Source organism: Maylandia zebra, linkage group LG18 (genome assembly GCF_041146795.1).
Source record: "Maylandia zebra isolate NMK-2024a linkage group LG18, Mzebra_GT3a, whole genome shotgun sequence".
In the NCBI taxonomy this organism is placed as follows: Eukaryota; Metazoa; Chordata; class Actinopteri; order Cichliformes; family Cichlidae; genus Maylandia; species Maylandia zebra.
Window position 1 is genome coordinate 13,997,185 of NC_135184.1, and position 20,076 is coordinate 14,017,260.

The 20,076-nt window shown below is 39.7% G+C and overlaps 2 protein-coding genes across 3 annotated transcripts in view; both read left to right on the forward strand.

The window, feature by feature from the left end:
- The first annotated feature begins 207 nt into the window (after positions 1–207).
- On the forward strand, positions 208–5,423 carry viml (vimentin like). The gene is made up of 9 exons (XM_004542930.2): positions 208–832; positions 1,112–1,172; positions 2,913–3,008; positions 3,277–3,441; positions 4,037–4,162; positions 4,357–4,577; positions 4,696–4,739; positions 4,816–4,901; positions 4,999–5,423. Exons 1-9 carry the CDS (start codon positions 306–308, stop codon positions 5,038–5,040), a joined length of 1,368 nt encoding a protein of 455 aa, XP_004542987.1. The 5' UTR covers positions 208–305; the 3' UTR covers positions 5,041–5,423.
- Positions 5,424–8,162: 2,739 nt separating this feature from the next.
- pde1cb (phosphodiesterase 1C, calmodulin-dependent b) overlaps positions 8,163–20,076 on the forward strand; it is a 119,536-nt gene continuing 107,622 nt past the window's right edge. For both annotated transcript variants that reach the window (XM_004542927.3, XM_076876385.1), the window contains exons 1-2: positions 8,163–8,368; positions 8,557–8,801. In XM_004542927.3, coding sequence (XP_004542984.2) covers positions 8,310–8,368; positions 8,557–8,801 — 304 coding nt within the window. In that variant the 5' untranslated portion in view covers positions 8,163–8,309. The remainder of the gene's footprint in view (positions 8,369–8,556; positions 8,802–20,076) is intronic.

Sequence of the window (20,076 nt, forward strand, 5' to 3'; positions counted from 1 at the left end):
ATGTGTGCAAAATCTTCAGGATCAATATCTTGGACACAACAGCACAATCCAATTACTTTAGGCTACTGTATGCGAAGAGTTGGTGTAAATATCTGCGAGTCTGACAGGCAAATATGTGTGCTCTGATTTGCGATTGGATTCTCAATGTGCCACTCAAGTCACTGTTACGTATTTGCATAAGGAGGAGACTATAAATGAGTAACGGTTTAGGACACGCCTTCCCAGGCGCTCTTCGCAGATGCTGATAGAAACAAGATATATTCCAGATCGGCGACAGTGCTCTAGTACTTAAATACACAAACAAGATGGCCTATAGATCAGGTCCACATTCCTCTTACCGAAAGATGTTCGGCGGGGAGAAAACCGCCGTAAGGTCCAGCTACTCGAGCCGCCAGTTTTCGATCCCGGTGCGCTCATCCCGGGTTTCCTTCGGGCTCTCCTCCACCCCGACCATATACGCGTCGAAGACCCAGAGGCTCCGGAGCAGTGCAGCCATGCCCCGGCTGGCATCCGAGAACTTGGACTTCTCCTTGTCTGACGCCATAAACACCGAATTCATCACGAACCGCACCAACGAGAAGGCGCAGATGCAGTCCCTCAATGACCGCTTCGCCAACTACATCGAGAAGGTTCGCTTCTTGGAGCAGCAAAATAAGATCTTGCTGGCGGAGCTGGAGCAGCTGCGGGGCAAAGGGACGTCCCGGGTCGGAGATCTTTACGAGGACGAGATGAGGGAGCTGAGACGCCAGGTGGACCAGCTCACCAACGAAAAGGCCCGCGTGGAAGTTCACCGGGATAACCTGGCGGACGACATCGACAGGCTGAGAGAGAAGTAGGAGGCGTGGCGCTTTTCTGTCCTCAACTCCATGTATTGTTTCTTTTGTTGTCTAGAACTGTTATTCAGCTCTGGTACATTACATAAATCTTTATTAGTTAGAGCCTAAACAGACTATGTATAGAGTGAAAGTATGTAAACATAAATTCTTACCCTGCACTGCGCAAAAAGTTGTTTTTCGTGCTTAAAGGAGAAGTAAATGCCGCAAATGATTTTTAAGTGTATATTTACAGTGGCTGCTAAAATAAAGGTTCTGCTTTATGCCTTTCTTTGCAGGTTGCAGGATGAAATTTCCCAGCGGGAGGAGTCTGAGGCAAACATGCAGGGCTTTAGACAGGTACAGCTCTACACTGGTGACAGCAGCCAAAAACTGCAATAGATGGACATTTTGAGGGTGATAAAGAGAAGTGTCTTAGATCTCAATAGCAGACCTACAGTGCCTCATATTCTCAGCTGTTTTTGGTTAAATTAAGGTTTAAGCAACCAAACTGATGGAAAGTGATGTGAAAGTAATCGGATAAACCTTTATCCTTAATATGAAGATTAACTTTCTCATTTCTTTTCTGGGTGATCTCTCTCTAATTATTGCCCATGAGCTGTGGAGACAGGAATGCACTCTTCTGATGGCACAACAGCAGATTCTAGGCATGATCAAAATAGCTGTAGAGCAGTGACTGACCCTGGACTGGTACAAAAGGCTAAGTTGTGACTGTTGAGTTAAATCAGGCCTGCAGCGAGAGGAGATCTTTTTAAGTCTGACTGGTCACAATGAATGAGCCGGACACAAGGGCAACAACAGTGTGGCTCCAATGTGGTTATCAGAGCGAGAAGACAAGCCACCATGTGATCCGGCTGTCTCGTTCTGGGAGAGCATCAGCACAGAAAAATCTCACTTGTTATGGTCCTGTCAGAGATTGTTCCGTATCACTGGTTTTCACAGGGATGAGTCATGCAGACAGTTTCCAAAGGTTGTCATGGAATAAAAAGGTGAAAAAGAAAGTTGTCATCCCACCAATGTAGTTTAAATGTTAGACTCATGATGATTATATACCTTTTAGGACTTGCTTTAAGTGATACATACGTTACACAGTCATGGCATTGTCTGTGTGAATGGGAGGAAGGAAGTCCCCGTGGCTTGCCTGAGTGGCACACTGACAACAATGCAGAGCCCACAGCCAGCTCTTGCTCAGTCAGGCAGACAGTCACTCTCTCAGCCTTGGGCTTGTTTGGGAACCCCTGCTGAATAGCACACTTTGTTTGTGGCATTAGTGCAGAGGCAAAGCTGCTTCATTTGCTGATACCTCAGTTGCCAGCCTGCCAACGCCCCAACAAAGCCATGGTGCCACAGCCAGTCTGTATGTATGATTAAGTATGATAAAACAGAAGATGGCTTTATGAACTTTATTCAGTAATGTTATAAAATGATAACAAGCCAAATTAGTTACCAGTAGGAGATCTGGAATTCTACTGGAGAAAACTGCAAGGGATTGCAGGTTAGGTTATTAATAATCTCTTTAATAATTTGTTGTGGTTCTGGGTATTCTCCAGTACTAAAAATTTCACTCAATTCTGTCCAGCCTTTTCCCACACACAAAGATTGTCAGGCCAGCAGCTATAGAGGTTCATTGGTTTGTTTTATTGTATAAGTGAGAAAACTCATGCTCCATCTGAGCTCAGGAATCATAGAGCAAAAGATAAAATAACTGTGCCAAACAAATGTAGATGAGGAAAAAGTCACTTTTCTTCTTGAACTTGATTATAGTGCTTATGTGAAGTATTTGAGCAAATGTCTGCCTATAATGCAGCTGCTGAATTGTATAACGACACGAGAAAACACCTACTCATCTGTTAACAACGTCTGCAAGGACATGTCATGTGCCCACAGTTGATTTTCATTGGATGCATGTGTTTGTGACCTTAATCAACCATACAGTGGGTCATTTTGTGCACTGGATTGTGTGAGGGCTTTTTACAGCATGTGCACAACAGGGTTTTTTTTCTTTGTCAGCAAGCACATTATGCATAACTCATGTCACCTTCACAAGTCACCTTATTAAGAGTCAGTGTTATCGTACAGGATGTAGACAATGCTGCCCTCGCCAGACTGGACCTGGAGCGGAAAGTGGAGTCACTCCAAGAGGAAATCAACTTCCTCAAGAAGCTGCATGATGAGGTAAGCCTTCCTTTTTTGTTGCCTAAGCTAAATCGGTCTACTGCAGAATCACTGCACGTGTGCAGCCTGAGAGGAAAAAGGTACCTTTAGAAAAACTGGGCCAAATAGTTTGAAATATTTGTTAATCTGCTCAAGCGCCACATCAGCAGGGTTTAGTTTCCAAAGCTTTTGTAAGTCTTTAAGGCTAATTGCACAAAAGCATACAAAATAACTGTTAAAAAACGTTCTGTGCTAACTGTATAAACTGACTCTGCTGAATTTGCTACAGGAAATGTTGGAGCTGCAGAATCAGATCCAGCAGCAGCAGCATGTGCAGGTGGACATGGATATAGCTAAGCCTGACCTGACAGCGGCTCTGAGGGACGTCCGTCTGCAGTATGAGAACCTGGCCTCCAAAAACATCCAGGAATCAGAGGAATGGTACAAATCCAAGGTAAAGGCATTTTAGAGAAGCATATCTAACCAAGCGCAGTAACGTGAACTACACCTTCAACTCGTGAATTTTTTATGTTTTTATATTCATAACATCACCATGTATCTAACCAAACAACAGAACAAGTAAATATTAGGCTCAAAATTTATCAGGAAGGCCATTAAAAGACTAACAAGTGTCACTAATGTTTCTTTGTATTTGTTTGACAGGTAAAAAAAATAAGTGTTTGCTAACAAATTCACCGTATAAATGCAACATCATTTGTCCAAATTATGTGATTAGTCTTTCTTATCTTAAAAACTGATTATACATTAGAATACTGAGAACTAGCAAGGTATAAGCAATCCTCCTTCCTGCCGTTTGAGCACTAGTGGAAAGTCAGTAACCTTAAAAGTGCCTCAGAGCACTGGTGCCACAGTGGTAATCCCTGCAAGGCTCTGTCGTGGCTACATCTTTCATAATTTACACACTTTATGAAAGCTGCCGTACTCCCATCTCCTTCAGCCTCTGACTCATCATTTATTGAAGAGTTGATTTCTCATTTTTTCCTTCTTTTCCTCTGTCTCTCCTCTCTGTTTGTCACTGTGATTGCCAGTTTGCTGACCTCACTGAAGCTGCAGCCAGGAATAATGAAGCTCTGAGAGTGGCCAAACAGGAGTCCAATGATTACAGACGCCAAGTTCAGGCACTTACTTGTGAAGTGGATGCCCTGAAAGGAACTGTGAGTTTCCAGTTTTTGGCTGCAATATAGACGATACAGAATATATATAAAAATATTCAACATTTGTAAAACTGGAAGCAAAGGGGGAAACTGAGCACAAGTTAAGGAAATAGAAAAGCAGAGAGGAAAATATTTCTTTTTTCTTAACTTTTACTGCAAAAGTGTATTTTGTTCTGTCTTGGCTGCCATCCCAGAATGAGTCCTTGGAGCGCCAGATGAGGGAGGTGGAGGAGAACTTCTCCTTGGAGACGAGTGGGTACCAGGACACCATCAGCCGTCTTGAGGAGGACATTCACAACATGAAGGATGAGATGGCTCGTCACCTCCGCGAGTACCAGGACTTGCTAAATGTCAAGATGGCTCTGGACATTGAGATTGCCACCTATAGAAAGCTGCTGGAAGGAGAGGAGAGCAGGTGATGGGAGAAGCATTTTCTGAAATGCATTAATCTGTAATACAGATATGAACACTCATTTGATTCAAGATTCAAGATGCTAATCTTAATTAGTGAGCTGTATTTTCTCCATCTGCAGAATCTCCACCCCCTTGCCAAACTTCTCATCGCTTAACCTGAGAGGTAAGATTCCCCATGCTGATTTTTACAGTTGGAATTACAGTTTTTGCCAGTTTCTAACGATACTTCTCTGTCTTAGAAACAATGGTTGAATCCAAACCACTTATCGAAACCACAACAACCAAGAAAGTTCTCATCAAGACCATTGAGACCAGGGATGGTCAGGTAGAATACACTTAAAGAGATCTTTCACTTCATACAGGCACATACAGATATATCCCTGCTCATCGCTTTTTCTCTCTTCATCTGCTCCCTTGTTCAGGTGATCAACGAGTCGACCCAGAACCACGATGACATGGACTAATAATGTCCTTGTCTTTACCAAACCACCAACAAAAAGCAATAAGAAGAAACACATTTCACTCGGGCTACAAGCAAGCAAACAAACCAGCAACACACAAAAAGCAAACAGCTTCGAGAAGTGCCTTTGTATGTGGTGATCCAGTAAGCCTGTTAGTTGACACAGACTGTATTTTGCTTCCTTGGCCGCAGCAAGTATTTTGTCACAGTTGTTTAGACACAATAATGAAGTCAGCACAACACAGCAGTTCTCACTGAGGCCTACAAAAATCTATCTTTGTAACCAAAGTAGTATTTTTGATCAATATAGCATGCACTTACCAGAAAAACTGTATGCTAAAGATGTCACAATTGCCTGTATGCAGCAATAAACCATGAAGACTGTTACTCGCTACTGTGCACAAGGTGTAATACTTGTAATACTGCAGTGCATTATTGTTATAAAGTATAAAAATACTTTATACCTAATGCTATACATATAAAGAATTGCATGAAAAACAATCTCTTTTATCTGATTTTAAGTAAATCAAACTGTCAAAGTGTCCTTGAGGCTAAGAAGCAAACTTGAATAGTAAGTTTGATTAAAAATATTTTTTGCAAAGTAAGTTACGGTAAGTTAAATTATGCTTCTGAAAATCAAAGTAAGACTCCAAACATAATAAACATACTTGCTAAATATTCATGCTAAATATGTGCGGGATAGGGACAAAATAAAAAAAAAAATAACCCTAACTATTAGGTTGTTAGTTTAGTTAATTTATTCCGCATATGTTATGCACATTTGGATGCTTCCATGTCATCGCTTAAAGAAGAACCTTAATGAATTCATTCAGCTTGGCTTCAATAGAACACAATGAAACAACTCAATCATTGAGAGGAACATTTCCAGTATTTGTGCAATTTGTTGTGTTTAAACAAATTGCACAATTGTTTGTGCAGTTACGTATTGATGGACAGTTATCCCACACACTAACTCCTGTGATTGTAATGCTGTGATAATTTACTACTGCCTTACTGAACATAAGGTTTCCTCTCAGGTCGTGATGATTTGGTTATCAGACAAGCAGTATTGATGGAGACATTATATGCCTATAATGTTTATCAGTGACTATTTTACTAAGGAGCTTCATCCAGAGACAGTTCATATTCAGGGGCTTCAGTGAGGTCTTTGGATTCAGCTAATCACACCCTACCACCTTTGTTCTAAAAGTATTTACACATGGAAAAGGAATCAGTGTAATGGAGACAGCTCTCAGTATACTAGAAATACACAAAAGTTAATGATATGCAATAAAGCGAAGAAAGAAAACCCCAGTGACCTGAGCAAATAGCAGCATAACTAAGGGATGGTTTAGGTTCACCTGAAACAACCCAAACTATAAGCTTTGTGAAAAAATAAAGTTTTACTTTGAATTTTAAATGTATGAATGTAAGTCGGGTATTTGTCTTCCAAATCCAGATTGAGAGTTTGTGCCATAGGGGAGGGGCCTAAAAGCTGAAGGCTCAGCACGTAAGCCTGCAATCTGAGAGTGAAGTCCTCTTAGTTACTATACTATGGTAACTATAGTAACTATAGTATAGTGCTGTAGTGCCTGTAACACATAATAGAGATATTTTTAAGCATAACAATAGTTTTATTTTTACTTTTGATAATCAACTAACGGCATTTATTCCATCAGGTACCACACAGCCTATTGGCCTTTTAATATAGTAAAATCAAATTAGTTAACACAATGTGCCTTTGGAACACAGGAGTGACGGCTGCTGCAAATGTGCTTGTTAATCCCTGCATGTGAAAAAATCTAATTATTTCATTAGTCGATAAAATGTGCTTTTCTGTCAAAAACTGGACAATTTTAAGTGACCACAAACATTTGAGGGGATAGTTCATTCAAGTCGCTGTCACAGTTCCAGTGGAAAAATACATTACAAGTTTAATTAACACACACCTGGGCATATATCAGGAGTATTTTAGTTACTGTTGAAACGTTTTTCAAGTGATAAACAACACAGAATATGATAAACAGAGCTGATCTGAATAGATCGGAGACAGAAGAAGCTCCAGGCCACTATGACACAATTCAACTCAATTCAGTTCAATCCAGTAAATACAATAGCATCTGAGATTATTTTGTCAGCTGCTGTTTCCAAAATAAAGAAATAGTATTTGACTAAACTTGTAAGCTAAGGTGGACTTCTTTTTCTTCTTCTGCTTCTTCTTTTGTACTGTTTTAGGCTCTGAAAGAATAATTAAAAATCTAAAATTATGTGACAGTTACATGTCATCTGCTGATGAAAGTCATGTGATATGATCAAAAGCTCTGGACTGGTTGAGATAGGATCAACTATAACATATATGAAGTAAATATAACAAAACTACACACAGTTAATCTTAAAATTTGACCTTAACATTTAATGACACATTTTAATTTATGAAGTGTAACTTAAGGATCATCTACTTTAATGTTTGGGAAACTACACTTTTTTTCTTACAAGTGAAATATAATATTCTGTACCCCCAGGACATATCTGGCAGGTATAGTTACTTCAGACTGGGATTTCAGGTCACCTTATAACATGAAGCTGTTAACATCTCATTCAGCCACAGTGTTACATAATAGTTTTTCAACGGGGTCAATGTGGCGCAAGTATAATGAGGTCAACTGATTTCAGTGCATTAAGTACCCAGACTCCTGCAGCAGACTTTTTTTTTCACTGTGACACTGATGCTTCCCTAACCATGTGTGTTGGTCTTCCATCACAAACATATAATATGTTTGAATAAGTGTTAATTTCATCTTAGAAACATAGTTGGTTACTATGTAGCTTATTTGCACTTAAATTAATTAGTAAAAGTTAAACTTAGTGTAACAATCATTGCCCCATGGTTCTAATTAAAAACTGATAGAAATGCTGCTGCAAATGTAATACACAAATAAATAAGTAAGTACATCGCCTACTTTTTTTAACTGCTGTTTGCCAGTGATTGAGACAACTGCACCCCTCTTCCCTCCGGTTAATAATTGAAGTAGCCAGGAACTACAATTTCATTTTCTTGACCACGCCCAAATCTCGCGATCACTTTTCGCAGATAGGACTAAAGTCGCCTGTGACGAAGGGAATCTACAGGTAATTTGTGATGATGCAATTAACATTTATGTCAGCGCAGCTGTTTTAACAGCTCGGGATACCTTGCTGGTTAATTGTTGCCGCTTGTTTTCGCCTCCCTGTCCCGGGAGATCCGCGCTTTTGTTGACAGAGGAGGAACTTTAGATGACGTGTCTTTCGGAGGAAACAGAAAACGAGGAAGATGCAGACACGGTCCGGTCAAAGTGCGGAGTTTTCTTTCTTTTGAATGTAACTTTACGATGAAGTCCCAAGCTTACAGCTGAAGTACATGTTTTTCACTGTTGGCCACTTTCAACAGGTTTTGGGTAAAATGAAATTCAGAGTAACCGTTTCCAACTGAGACGTTTAACTTTCAATTAGCGATGGGTTCGGTGACTTCTGCTCTAACTAGGACGAGGAACGCGTTGGTGAAAGTCGGCTCAGAGCCGGAGAACCATGACCCGGAGAGAAGCCAGTCCGCTCCGGAGTCAGACCGGGCCAATAGCAAAGACAGGAAAAGGGCAACACGGTTCAACGTTTCTAACCAGACCGCACGGCAGAGCTCCCGGCAGTCGCTGTCCGAGGTCCTGAGCAGACAGGACTCCGACAGAGCCAAACAGAGTTCAAAGAAAAAGGCTTTCGAGAGTCCACAAAGCGGTGAGTTACACAGCATGCGATTGCTTTACGACATAATAGCACATAACAAGGAGAAGTTGTGGAGAACAACACATACTAATGCCACTTTAAGAGTCACACATAGTACAGTTTACCCAGTTATATTTATGCAAGTACACTTTAACTTCTCCAAATTTCACACAGAATTATTTTGCTTTCCACTTATTTGACAACTACAAAACACACGGAGTTTATAAAAGATAGCGCTTAATTAAATATAATATATATAATTATATTATATAATATAAAGTTAGACAGCAGCTGGAGCCAATCTATATAGTGAGTTCTGGATCTGAATACTTCTTCTATCACTCTTTAAGACACAGAGAAGCACAGGTGGAAGTAGTGAAATTAATGATGGCTCAGTTCAATTAAGAGACCTAATGAGCCAGGTGTACAATAGCAGAACCATTTGGATGCTAATTTAAATTGCAGCTGCACTTATTAATGTCATTGATTACACCTGTGGTTTTCTTTCCAAAAGGTAATCTTTGAGAAGGGTCGAGTAACACGCAGCAGATGTGGAAGTTTTTTAAAACAAGCAGTGACACAAGATAAATACTCCACATAAAGGTCTGGCATTCAGGGTTTTGCAGCATGACTTTCTAATAGGACTACTGTGAAAGGCTTATGTCATTAAAATGGTTTTAATAATAGTTATTATACAATTTCCTCATGCTTCATACATTCACCATAGCACTGATAGTGGCCATTTTGCTTCTTCTTTGGAAGCGTTAGGTTCATCTTGTATTTAATAATAAGTATCTAGAGCTGTTCTTAGAAAACCACTGACATGCAGTAATCACTGAGGTTTGGTCATGAGTGCCATGTACTGCACACTCTGTTGAAAGGTGGGAATGATGTTTTGATGAATGCCAGTAAAAGTAAGTGACCGCTCCATAGATCAGGTTAGCTATTTCATTAATAGAATTTCTCAGGTTCATTTCATGTGAAAGCAACATCTCTCTGTGTGTGGTGTGGTGTGGTGTGGTGGGGTGGGGGGGGGGCATCCTGGCTTTTGTGTTACTTTATACTGCAGATGTCTGTGGTTCATTTCATGGATTTTTTTTAAAAATAGATGAGAGCAACTGGTCACTTCAGAGGATCGTGTGAATATCCTGCTGACAAAAGGTATTCACTGAATGAATGCTGAGCTCTTTGAAGACCAGGCTCAATGCAGCATATCTCCACTACCAAAGCATCTCTTTGATGTTTGAGATGCCCCCTGACTGAAATAAACAAAACTAACAGTCCTATCATTTTATGTTAACCCTGCAGTTTGGCAGTTGTGTGTTTCAGCTGAGATATACAGCATGCACAAATGTACAAAGTCTTGCTGAAGCTGCTTGTGTTGTCTGGTTAATGCCTACTCAGCTCTGCAGACGAGTGTGAATCTGCATCTTCACCTTGCTCTACCGCTGCCATCTCCAGTTACAACTCCTCGCATATCTGTCCTCGAGGGAAATTCCTCTCCCTGGTTGGCTCCTTAAATATCACCTGTTTTGGGCAGTTTCCATGACCATATGACAGTGTAGACTCCCGCTGAGTTTCCTTCCTGATCCCCAGTGACGTTTATGTGTGCTGAAGAGTCTCCTGCCTGACTGTGCACTCAAGTGCTACCTCCTGAGGGGGAAAACAAAACAAAACGCACACGGCAAAAAAATAAAAATAAAATAAGCACCAACCTTAGTATCATGCTTATCTGGTTGGATCCCTTCAGTATCAGAGTGCCTAGTTATAATGTTAAGGGACTGCAGAGGTTTTATATTGGGTCTTTAGAGCATGGCTAGATGAGACCACACACAGACAAACACACCCTATGATTAATATGGACACATCAGTACCAAAACAGCTTTTACCATTACTACGCAACATGTGTTCCAGGAATTATTTTACAGCCAGTCATACAGTCACGTGCATCTGATGTTGAAGAACTGCAATTACCCTTCGGATTTTATGACTAGCACAAAAAATAGGTCATAAGATTTCAAGTGGTGTTAAAGGGGGTGGAGCTGCTGTTGTAGCATACATCAGTCATATTACATAAAGGAGTCAAGTTGCATTTAAGATTGTAGGTTTTAAAAGATTTAACGTGATTTGTAGAAGAGTAGCAAGAAATTATTGACATGTTTTTATCCGAGATTTTTTCTTCATGTGTTAAGATATAATGGAGACGGAGAGATTTCGCAGGTCTTTCCTCCCCACTGCTGTCAGACTCCATAATAAAGACTTTAACTGATCAAGCACACACATCCATACATATGCAATAATACCAAGTGCAATAATCCTTTCTGTCATCGTTGTATTTTTACTCAGTTGTATATAGTATTTGTATTCTATTTTTATCTTATTGTATATTTATTTTATTTTATTCTATTCTGTACAGTTGTGTACTGTATTTATTCTTATTGTATTCTAATTTTTGCCTCATAACTTTTGCACTGTCCACTTCCTGCTGTGACAAAACAAATTTCCCACGTGTGGGACTAATAAAGGTTATCTTATCTTATCTTAATTTCATTCCTAAATCCACATAATCGGACACTTTTCTGAGCAGCGTGAAAAAAGCTGATTTTCCTATAATGACATTCTAATTAAAGAAGAAATCACTCGCTTCCAAATGTAGAAGTCCATAAGTAATTACTGTGATATATATTTTTTGTTTATGGACAAGAAATTCTTGGAAAATATAACGCTTTTATTTAACTTGAATGTGGCCTTTAATTTAAATGTACACTCGCCTACCACTTCATTAGGTACACCTTGATTGTACTGAGTTTGACCCGCTCTTGCCTTCAGAACTATCTTAATTTTTCATGGCATAGATTCAAAAAAGGCCTTGAAACACTAATCAGATATTTCGGACATATTGACATGATGACTTCACACAGTTGGTGCAGGTATGATTATGAGTCTTCTGTTCTCCCACATCCTGCTCTGTTTTTCAAGAAAACCAGTTCGAGATGTTTTGAGCTCTGTGACATGGCGCGTTATACTGCTGCAGGAAGTCATCAGAAGATTTGTACACTATGCTCATAAAGGGATGGATGTGGTCAGCAACAATACCCAGTTGTGCTAAAAAAATGACCTCCCACACCATTACACTCCCCACCACCAGTCTGAACTGTTGATACGAGGCAGGATGGATTCATACTCATATATTCTGACGCTGCCATCTGAATGTTGCAGCAGAAATTGAGACTTATCAGTCCACACAATGCTTTCCAGTCTTCTCTCGTCCACTTTTGGTTACAGCCTCAGTTTTCTGTTCTAGGCTTCTGTTCTGCTTTATGTCATGAACATGCTTTGTGTTCATCAAATGCTTGTCTGTATGGCTTGGTGGGATTGAGTGGTTGCTTGCATTATTGTTGCCTTACTATCACCTTGAAGCAGTCTAGCCAATCTTATCTGACCTTTGGCATCAAAAAGGCATTTTTACCCAGATAACTGCTGCTTACTAAAAATCTTCTCTTTTCTCTATAAACCCTAGAGATGGTTATTAAAGAAAATCCCGGTAGCGCAGCAGTTTTTGAAATACTCAAATCAGTTTCTCTTAAATCATCTTTCTTCCTTGTTTTGGTGGTCATTTCGACCTTCAGCTGGTCATCTTGACCATGTTTGCATCATAGTCGCCACTATGATATCAGCTGATTTGATATTTCCATTAATGGGCAGTTGAACAGATGCACCTAATAAAATGTCTGGGGAGTGTATGTTCTAATCTTTCATCCTCGCAGCTCTGTGTCACTGTTGAGTGCAAGGAAAAGATGAAGAGAGAAGGGATTAATTAGGAACCACAGACTACTTTACATGTAGCTGATGTTCAGTGGAAAAGTTAGCAACACTAAACTGTCATTGCTCCCCACTGTGCATCTAATGTGCATTTATCTGTATGCAAGTGTGTAAGTCAGGGAGGGGTATTCACATTAAAAATTGGTGTCTCAACTTCACACCATTTGTGGTTAAACTTTTAATAGTCAGTTATAATCTCCCCTTACTGTCTCAAAAGTATTAAATGGTTTAATCAAAGCTGTTTGCTGTTATTTAGTAGGAAAAGCAGTAGTTAAAAAGTATCAAAAAATTCTGTCTGTTTACTAACTCTAGTTTTAAAGTATTCAGTTTAGTATTTGATAACTATTAAGCAAATATTAATTTTTGTTTCTCCTGCCAACACTGAGGATTTTTCGGTCATGCAGTCCAAATTCTGCTTCCTTTGTGGCCACTGCTCCACAGCTTGCACAGTCTGCTCTGTCTCCAAATTGTGAAGAAACTGGACGTGACTTTTTCATAAAGTGCAGAACTGCTGTGGTTTTCACGCTGTGTCCATATAACGCAGATTAGTCGCTTTGGTCTGTCGGCGCAATGATGTCTAGGATGTGAAAGATGTCTGCCTCTAATCAAAAGGATTATATTTGTTTTCCTTGCTGACCTTACTCTCACCAAACTAGTTTTGCGTCTTTGATATGGAACCATGCTGGTGCAAAAATCATTAGCTAAAATGGTGGACTCTGTTTCTTAAGACTGCTTTTCCTTGTTCTCTTCAGGGTCTTGGTGCAGGAGAAATCAGATGACAGCTCATGGAGCTCTCTGTTTTGTCAGCTCATTTCCCTCAGCTTTGCAACACAGGCTAACATTACCCTTAAAGGTGCCTCTAATGAGTATTTAGCAGGGGAAAAGACAAGCTCCCTTGCACCCAGTGTGTCTTAATTACATGAGTGTGTCACTGTGGTGACAGCGGTGTTGGGACTGACAAAGTGTATGTCATTCCGCATCTCTAATGAGCTTGTTTTTCCATCTGATCGCACAGTTGTTGTCAAGAATTATGATGTGCTGCTGGGACAGATTACGAAATCGAAAAGTTTCAAAACTGATCAAATAAAATGACGGTAAATTTGAAGCATCTAGAAAAAAATCTCATGCAATTATAATTCAGCAAGTAATTATATTGATTTTTTTTTTTTTTTTTAAATCATCATATATTTTAGTTATATACAACGAGACACACACAGAAACAAAAAGTGTTTCTTTTTGGGTGGTTTTGTTTAAACATCAATTTAGTACAACAGACTGCTTTTAAGCCCTTTAGTTTGTCCCCAGCTTCCCTTTATCTTCACCACTAATTAAAGTCTTTGAGTGATGGCCTGTCCTGTTGTTTGATGGCCTGATCAAAGGTTGAGCAATAGTTCATGATTAATGGACATCAGCAAAGCAAGCAGGTGTGTTTCTGTTGTCAACAATCCACTGTACTACAGGTCTGCTAAAAAGAAGAAAAAAAGTTTATTTTCACATAATCGATTGTAACAAACCACGGCAGACCTGATGACATGTTCATGCTTTTCAGCATACTTGATTATTTCACCACGGTTGCTGTACACACTCGGCTGCAGCTCTCCCGCTGCCAGCCGGACACATCACCCACAATAACAACAACACTCAGGACCCAGTACTACTTATGCAGAGCGGCGTGATGAGCCGATGAAGGTCCGGTGCGTCAGCTTCTCCATGCATACGTATCCAAAAAATCATATCAAAGCTGAATTAGTAAAGTAGAACAAGCACTGTTGTGTGTGTGTCTTGCACAGTACTTGCATACAACCAGGACATCTTTGGTCAATTCAAATCTCATTCCATACTATGTGTAATAAAAGAAACATATTTTTGGAGTATTTGTTTTGCATTTTCTTTTTTTGTACTTGGACTATTGGAACAATATCTGGTTTTGTTTGTTGGAGCTTTGTAATGTTGTCTTTTTGCACATGTGTATTTGGCTGAGATGACAATAAAATTAGCTTTGAATTAGCTGTCCATTAAAGGCAAAAATGTCCCAAATAAATAATCTTTAAGAAAACAGAGCTAGCAATATTAACCTTTTGTCTTATTTTGTGCAGTATATATTTTCAAGGTCTTCCCGTTGCCTAGTGATAGTGATGTCACCCTAATAAAGACCCTTAAAAAATGGATCTTGACAAGGATTCAAAGCAGTGGTTGTAGAACATGCTTTTTGAATTGTCCTATACGTAGGACATTCTTATTTGATTTTTCACTCATTCATACACAATACATTCATTTGCAATTCATTTCACCATAAAGAAAAAAATCCTGCGATTATTTGGCTACACGCAGCAAATGGCGTAGACAATCAAACCCACAAAACCTGTGTGGTTATCAGAGTAAACGTAACACAATACGCACCCAGTCTGGTTTACAGACTGGCTCTCGAGAAATCATTCACATCCACATTATAAAAAATATGAAAAATGATACACAATCAGTGATTTTTTTTTTTTTATCCAGTAAAAATTTGTAAAAACACAAAAATGGTACAAGGTAATGTAGAGGTATCACAAACCGATTTAGGACTGCTATTTTACTGGAAACAAAAGAGTTTTTGGTCCTGTTACACCTTACTCTTGGTGTTCTGTATCTGCAGCCTGAAGGAAGCAGTTCAGATTCTCTGTGCAGGGGGAGAGTCTGGCTCTCAACAATAGCTCTGGCCTTTCGCGCTACCTGCTGCTCATATACAGCAGGCAGTGTGGTCTGTGGGAGACCTGTAACTTTACTGGCTACTTTCACTTTGTTCCTTTTCAAGCCAGGAAATAGCTGAAAATGGTAAAACTGATTCAATGAAAGAGTTATCATAATTCTGTTGACGTTGAAAACATGCAACTTCCTCAAAAATGTGAGGTGTTGCTAGCGCTTCTTGACCACTGCTTCCACATTAGTGTCAAATTTTCAATTATTATCAATGACCATTCCAAGCTATTTATATTGTTCCACCTGTTCAGTAGCTTTACTCTTGATGTTGCTCTGCAGTCGAGGGTGAGGGGGCTTTCTGAGACTGATCACCACGTCCTTGGAATTCTCAGTGTTATTCTCAGTATTTAGCAGACTAATGATGGCGGTGTCGTTGGCAAATTTAAGGATGTGTCTGCTCACATGCTGGTTCCTGCAGTCGTTGGTCTATATGTTACTTTGTTTAGAGTTGTGCAATCTTTATCTAGAAATGATTCAACTCTAGCTCTCTCTCCTATATTTTGCCTCTTTTTCCTGCAGCACCCTGAGGCTGGTTCTACTGAACTTTCTTCCCGTTAAAAGGGAGTTTTTCCTTTCTGCTGTCGCCAAGTGCTTGCTCAAAGGGCTTTTTGGGCCTATATCTAATATTTTTGGATCTTTATCTGACAATTGAACCACCTTGAGGTGGCTGTTGTTTTGAATCAGTGGTAGTAGTGACAATAGCAAAGCAAAAAGTGGCCAGTAGGTGTCAATGTAGAGAAAGCCTCACTTTTCCCATAACCACTTTTAGGCTTCTTTTATGGTGGTTTGTGTCTAACGTTTGAAGGATGTATTGAATTATAGACAGTTAGAAAGCAGGTACATTCTCTTAGTGTATTCACTTGTTCACTGTTAATGTATTGCCAGTATTTTGAGTTACAGATTAAGCACTGCTGTAAGTTAATTTTGTGCTTGACTGATGTTTAATTGTTGTTTCCTGGAGTAGGGGAGACCGGGGATAGTTGTAACATTTTTGACATTTCTGTCTGTAAATTGAAGCTCTTTTAAGGTAGTGGATTCAAAATGTAATGCAAAGTATTTTCATGTCTCTGCTATTAAATAGTGCAGCTATTTTCTCTGCAGAACAATTACCCATTGCATGGTATGGTCTCAAACACGAAGAGTGAAATGTTACAATTAACCCCATAGTCTGGGTTAGTTGTAACATATCCTGGGGTAAAATGTAACACAATGAAATAAGGGTACTAAGAAAACATTAACATGTAATCTTTGTTTATTCAACACATGAATGCACTTAGAGCCATTTGTGTAGCTGTGTGTGTGTGTGTGTGTGACAGAATGCAGAAATCTAGCTTTTGAACATATTCCAACCCCCCAAAAAAGACAAATTATGGAAATTTCTGCAACTGAATATTTCATTAATTTTGGTTGGTCTTCCTTGAGTTTGGCCTCATTGGCTCAGTGGGCATTAGAACCTACAACTCTTGCACCAATTTTGAACATAACAATGAAGCTGAAAAAATGTAGTTGTTCACCAGCATCGCAATTCCATTACTTTTTATCATACCTTGGTGTGGTTTGCAAAGTGCTTCAGAAAGATGAGGAAATCTGTTTCTTGCACCCATCCTGATTTATTTCCACTACCAGTACTTCCTACTGGTCCATCTCTGACACAGTGGTCTGCATAATGTATGTGTGGGAACACAAACAGTGGAGGAATTGTGTTGCCAATGGCATTAACCGCATATACAAAAGCGACCAGTGAACCTCTCTCTGCTGATGTCGTTGCCCCAACTTGTTTAATATAAGTTAAAGTAATAGTGTGGTAAGTTGTAACATCTGCATTATTGTTACAACTGACCCAGACTGTTGCTGTTACAACTGACCCAGACTCCTATAGCCATGAACTAGCTAACATTACAGCCAACGGCTAAAACATTAGCACTAAAGACCTACACAGAATATATCCCCATAGACATACAAATAACACAATTTAAGTTTGATGAGTTTAACTGCAAAGCAGATAATGCTATTACAAATTGAAATAAAGTAGAAAAACTTACTTTTTGGCATACAAATTACTTTTTTTCGTGTTAAATTGTCTGTGTTTGACAAAATGTGCTGATTTTTCACATGTGATAGCAGAACTGAATTGGGCATGCACAGGATGAGTCACATCATTTGAAACTTAGCCCTGATTGAAGAAATTGGAAGTGTTACAACTGACCCACGTTACAACTATCCCCGGTCTCCCCTAGGCCTAGTTGCTTTTTTGTTTTCTTTATTTTTTTATTTTAATGTGATTCTCTGTTCCTCTCTCATTATGACCTATTACTTTTCCATCAGTCATTTCAGGGTATATTTAACCACTTGTTCACTTCCATCTTATCTGATTACCTTCAATCTTTTACTTCAATTGAGAGATTATTTGAAGGACACTGATGAAGCTACATGGCAAAACGTCCAACAATTGTAGGAAGTAGGATAACGATTGGCTCACAGAATGTGGGCCAGTAAAATATTCGGTGAAAGTGACAATGACAGAATTGATGTTGCCAGTGTGGGAAAGCAGAAGTGATTTAAAGAATATACTAGCAGCCTGAATTCCCATGAATGCAGCCAGATGAGTGAATACAGCGCTACCTTGTTGAACACAGGCATATTGTAAGCTTCATTACTCAAGCTTCCTAATCTAATCTCCTGTGTCCTGTTTCTTAAGGAGGTAACATCAGCATATACAGAAGGAGCTATATCTTTACTATTAACAGTTCCTTGGAGATTAATAGCACTTCATACTGACCCCTAACCTGCTCCTTCTTCAAGGTCAGCTTTACCCGATGCCCGTCTTTGGTCCAGTTAATAGTCTGCGTCAGCTCTTGAGGTGCACACGAGATATCTAGTACCCCTGTGCTCCTGATCCTAGGCTGCACTTGAGCAGTCCAGCCTACATGCTCAGCCTCCAGGCTGCTTCCATCTTCTTAACTTGAACTGCCTGTCTGCTCTGCTTCTCCTGGTAGACCTCCAGAGTGGTCTCGCCTGCCTTTTCCTCCTCTCAATACCCTGTCCTCCCTACCTGCAACCCACCCACATAGTGGCCTCTTATGTCTGTTGGCTATTTGCCATAGTTCTCCAGTTTCTCCTTGCTCTGGCTGCCAGTTCGATCACCTACTGTTGTGAGCTCATTTGTATCCCAGTCTCAGAAACATGTATCCATGTATCCACCTGCTTCTGTCTTCTGTTCTATCATTAGAGACTTGTCTTCCATTATGAATGTTAACTATGCTCATTCCAACACATTTTTTTTTAAAGAAATTGTGCTTTTTTTAGTATACTGGGCTCATAGAGTGAGCCTTTCCCAAAGTGTTCTTTTACTCTTGTCATTCCAGTACAGGGTGATTAGATTTCTTTTTTTTTTCTTGTAAAGTCTTCTCGTTATGTTAGACTTGGATAATGATATGCCTACTGCCTGAAAAATGTTTTCCACTTGGCTGGATGCTCTGAAAAGATCCAGTAATCATCTACCAGCATCTTTTTCGGTGGACACATAGGCTACAGAAGAAAACACTGGTGTTTCTAAGCTCAGAAGTGCATTCTTTTGTCAGTAAAGCAAAGTGTTGATTTGGCTCCTCCTATGCTATCACTTTGATTTTGTTTTTGAATGAGAGGAAGAGAGGTGTAACAGTGAAGCTGCAAGGAGTCAAGATAATGAAGGTGGATGAGTTTAAATACCTGTGTCAACCATCCAAACCAGTGAACAGTGTATAAAAGAGGTGAAAAATAGAGTGCAGATAGGTGGAGTGCGTGGAAATGAGTGTCAGGGGAGATTTGTGACAGAAGAGTCACAAAGCAAGAGTGAAAGGAAAGGTTTACAAGACGGCTGTAAGACTTGCTCTGATGTATGGTATGGAGACAGTGGCTCTGACAAAAAGACAGGAGGCTGAGTTGGTGGTGGCACAGTTTTATTGAGAGTGACCAGGCGGGACAAGATCAGAAATGAGTACATCAGTGGGACAGTTCAGGTTGAGTGTTTTGGAGGTTAAACAGTCTGACATGTGCAGAGGAGGGATGATGGATACATTGGACAAGGGATGCTGAAGATGGAGCTGCCAGGCAGGAAGACCGCAAACAACATTCCTGGATATCGTGAAGGAGGACATGCAGAGAATTTGTGTGGCAGATAGGGCGAGATGAAGACAAAAATGATTATAATGAGATCTGTTGTGTAAAGATTATCAGCTAAATCTGAATGGCACTCACAAGTTAGGGTCAAGTTGTATGTATGAGAAAGTTGTCCGGCATCTTACAAACAAACTACGTAAAGCTTCCACCATGCTTGCATTTGTACTAAGGCTTTAATCGAAGCTTATATAAAAGGCTGCATAGCAACTTTTATAGGGTGATGCACAGGTGTGGAACAGCACGTAGCCTCCTAAAATATCAGGAAAATAAAAGCAGAGGCCCACTTCTTCAGTTAAGTGTGTTACATAACTTCCTCTCTAACTTCTGTAACCCCTGAATGCATTAAACAGCAAGATCTGAATATAATGCAGCACACTTTGACCATGATATAAAAACACCTGCTCTCATGCAACACGCTCTCAAAGAGAATCCTGGCATTTAACACCTTTACACTGACTTCACATATTCTGTTAGGCATGTTATTTAAGGAGCAGTGTCATTGCATTGGCAGAAATATAATTTTGTTAATTACATTTTATTGCACTAAACAGTGTATTCAAACACA

Coding starts and splice junctions, on each gene's coding strand:
- viml (XM_004542930.2), top strand. CDS start 306: ATGGCCTATAGATCAGGTCCACATTCCTCTTACCGAAAGATGTTCGGC. Junction 4,163..4,356: donor TGGATGCCCTGAAAGGAACT/GTGAGTTTCCAG, acceptor CTGCCATCCCAG/AATGAGTCCTTGGAGCGCCA. Junction 4,740..4,815: donor CTCATCGCTTAACCTGAGAG/GTAAGATTCCCC, acceptor TCTCTGTCTTAG/AAACAATGGTTGAATCCAAA.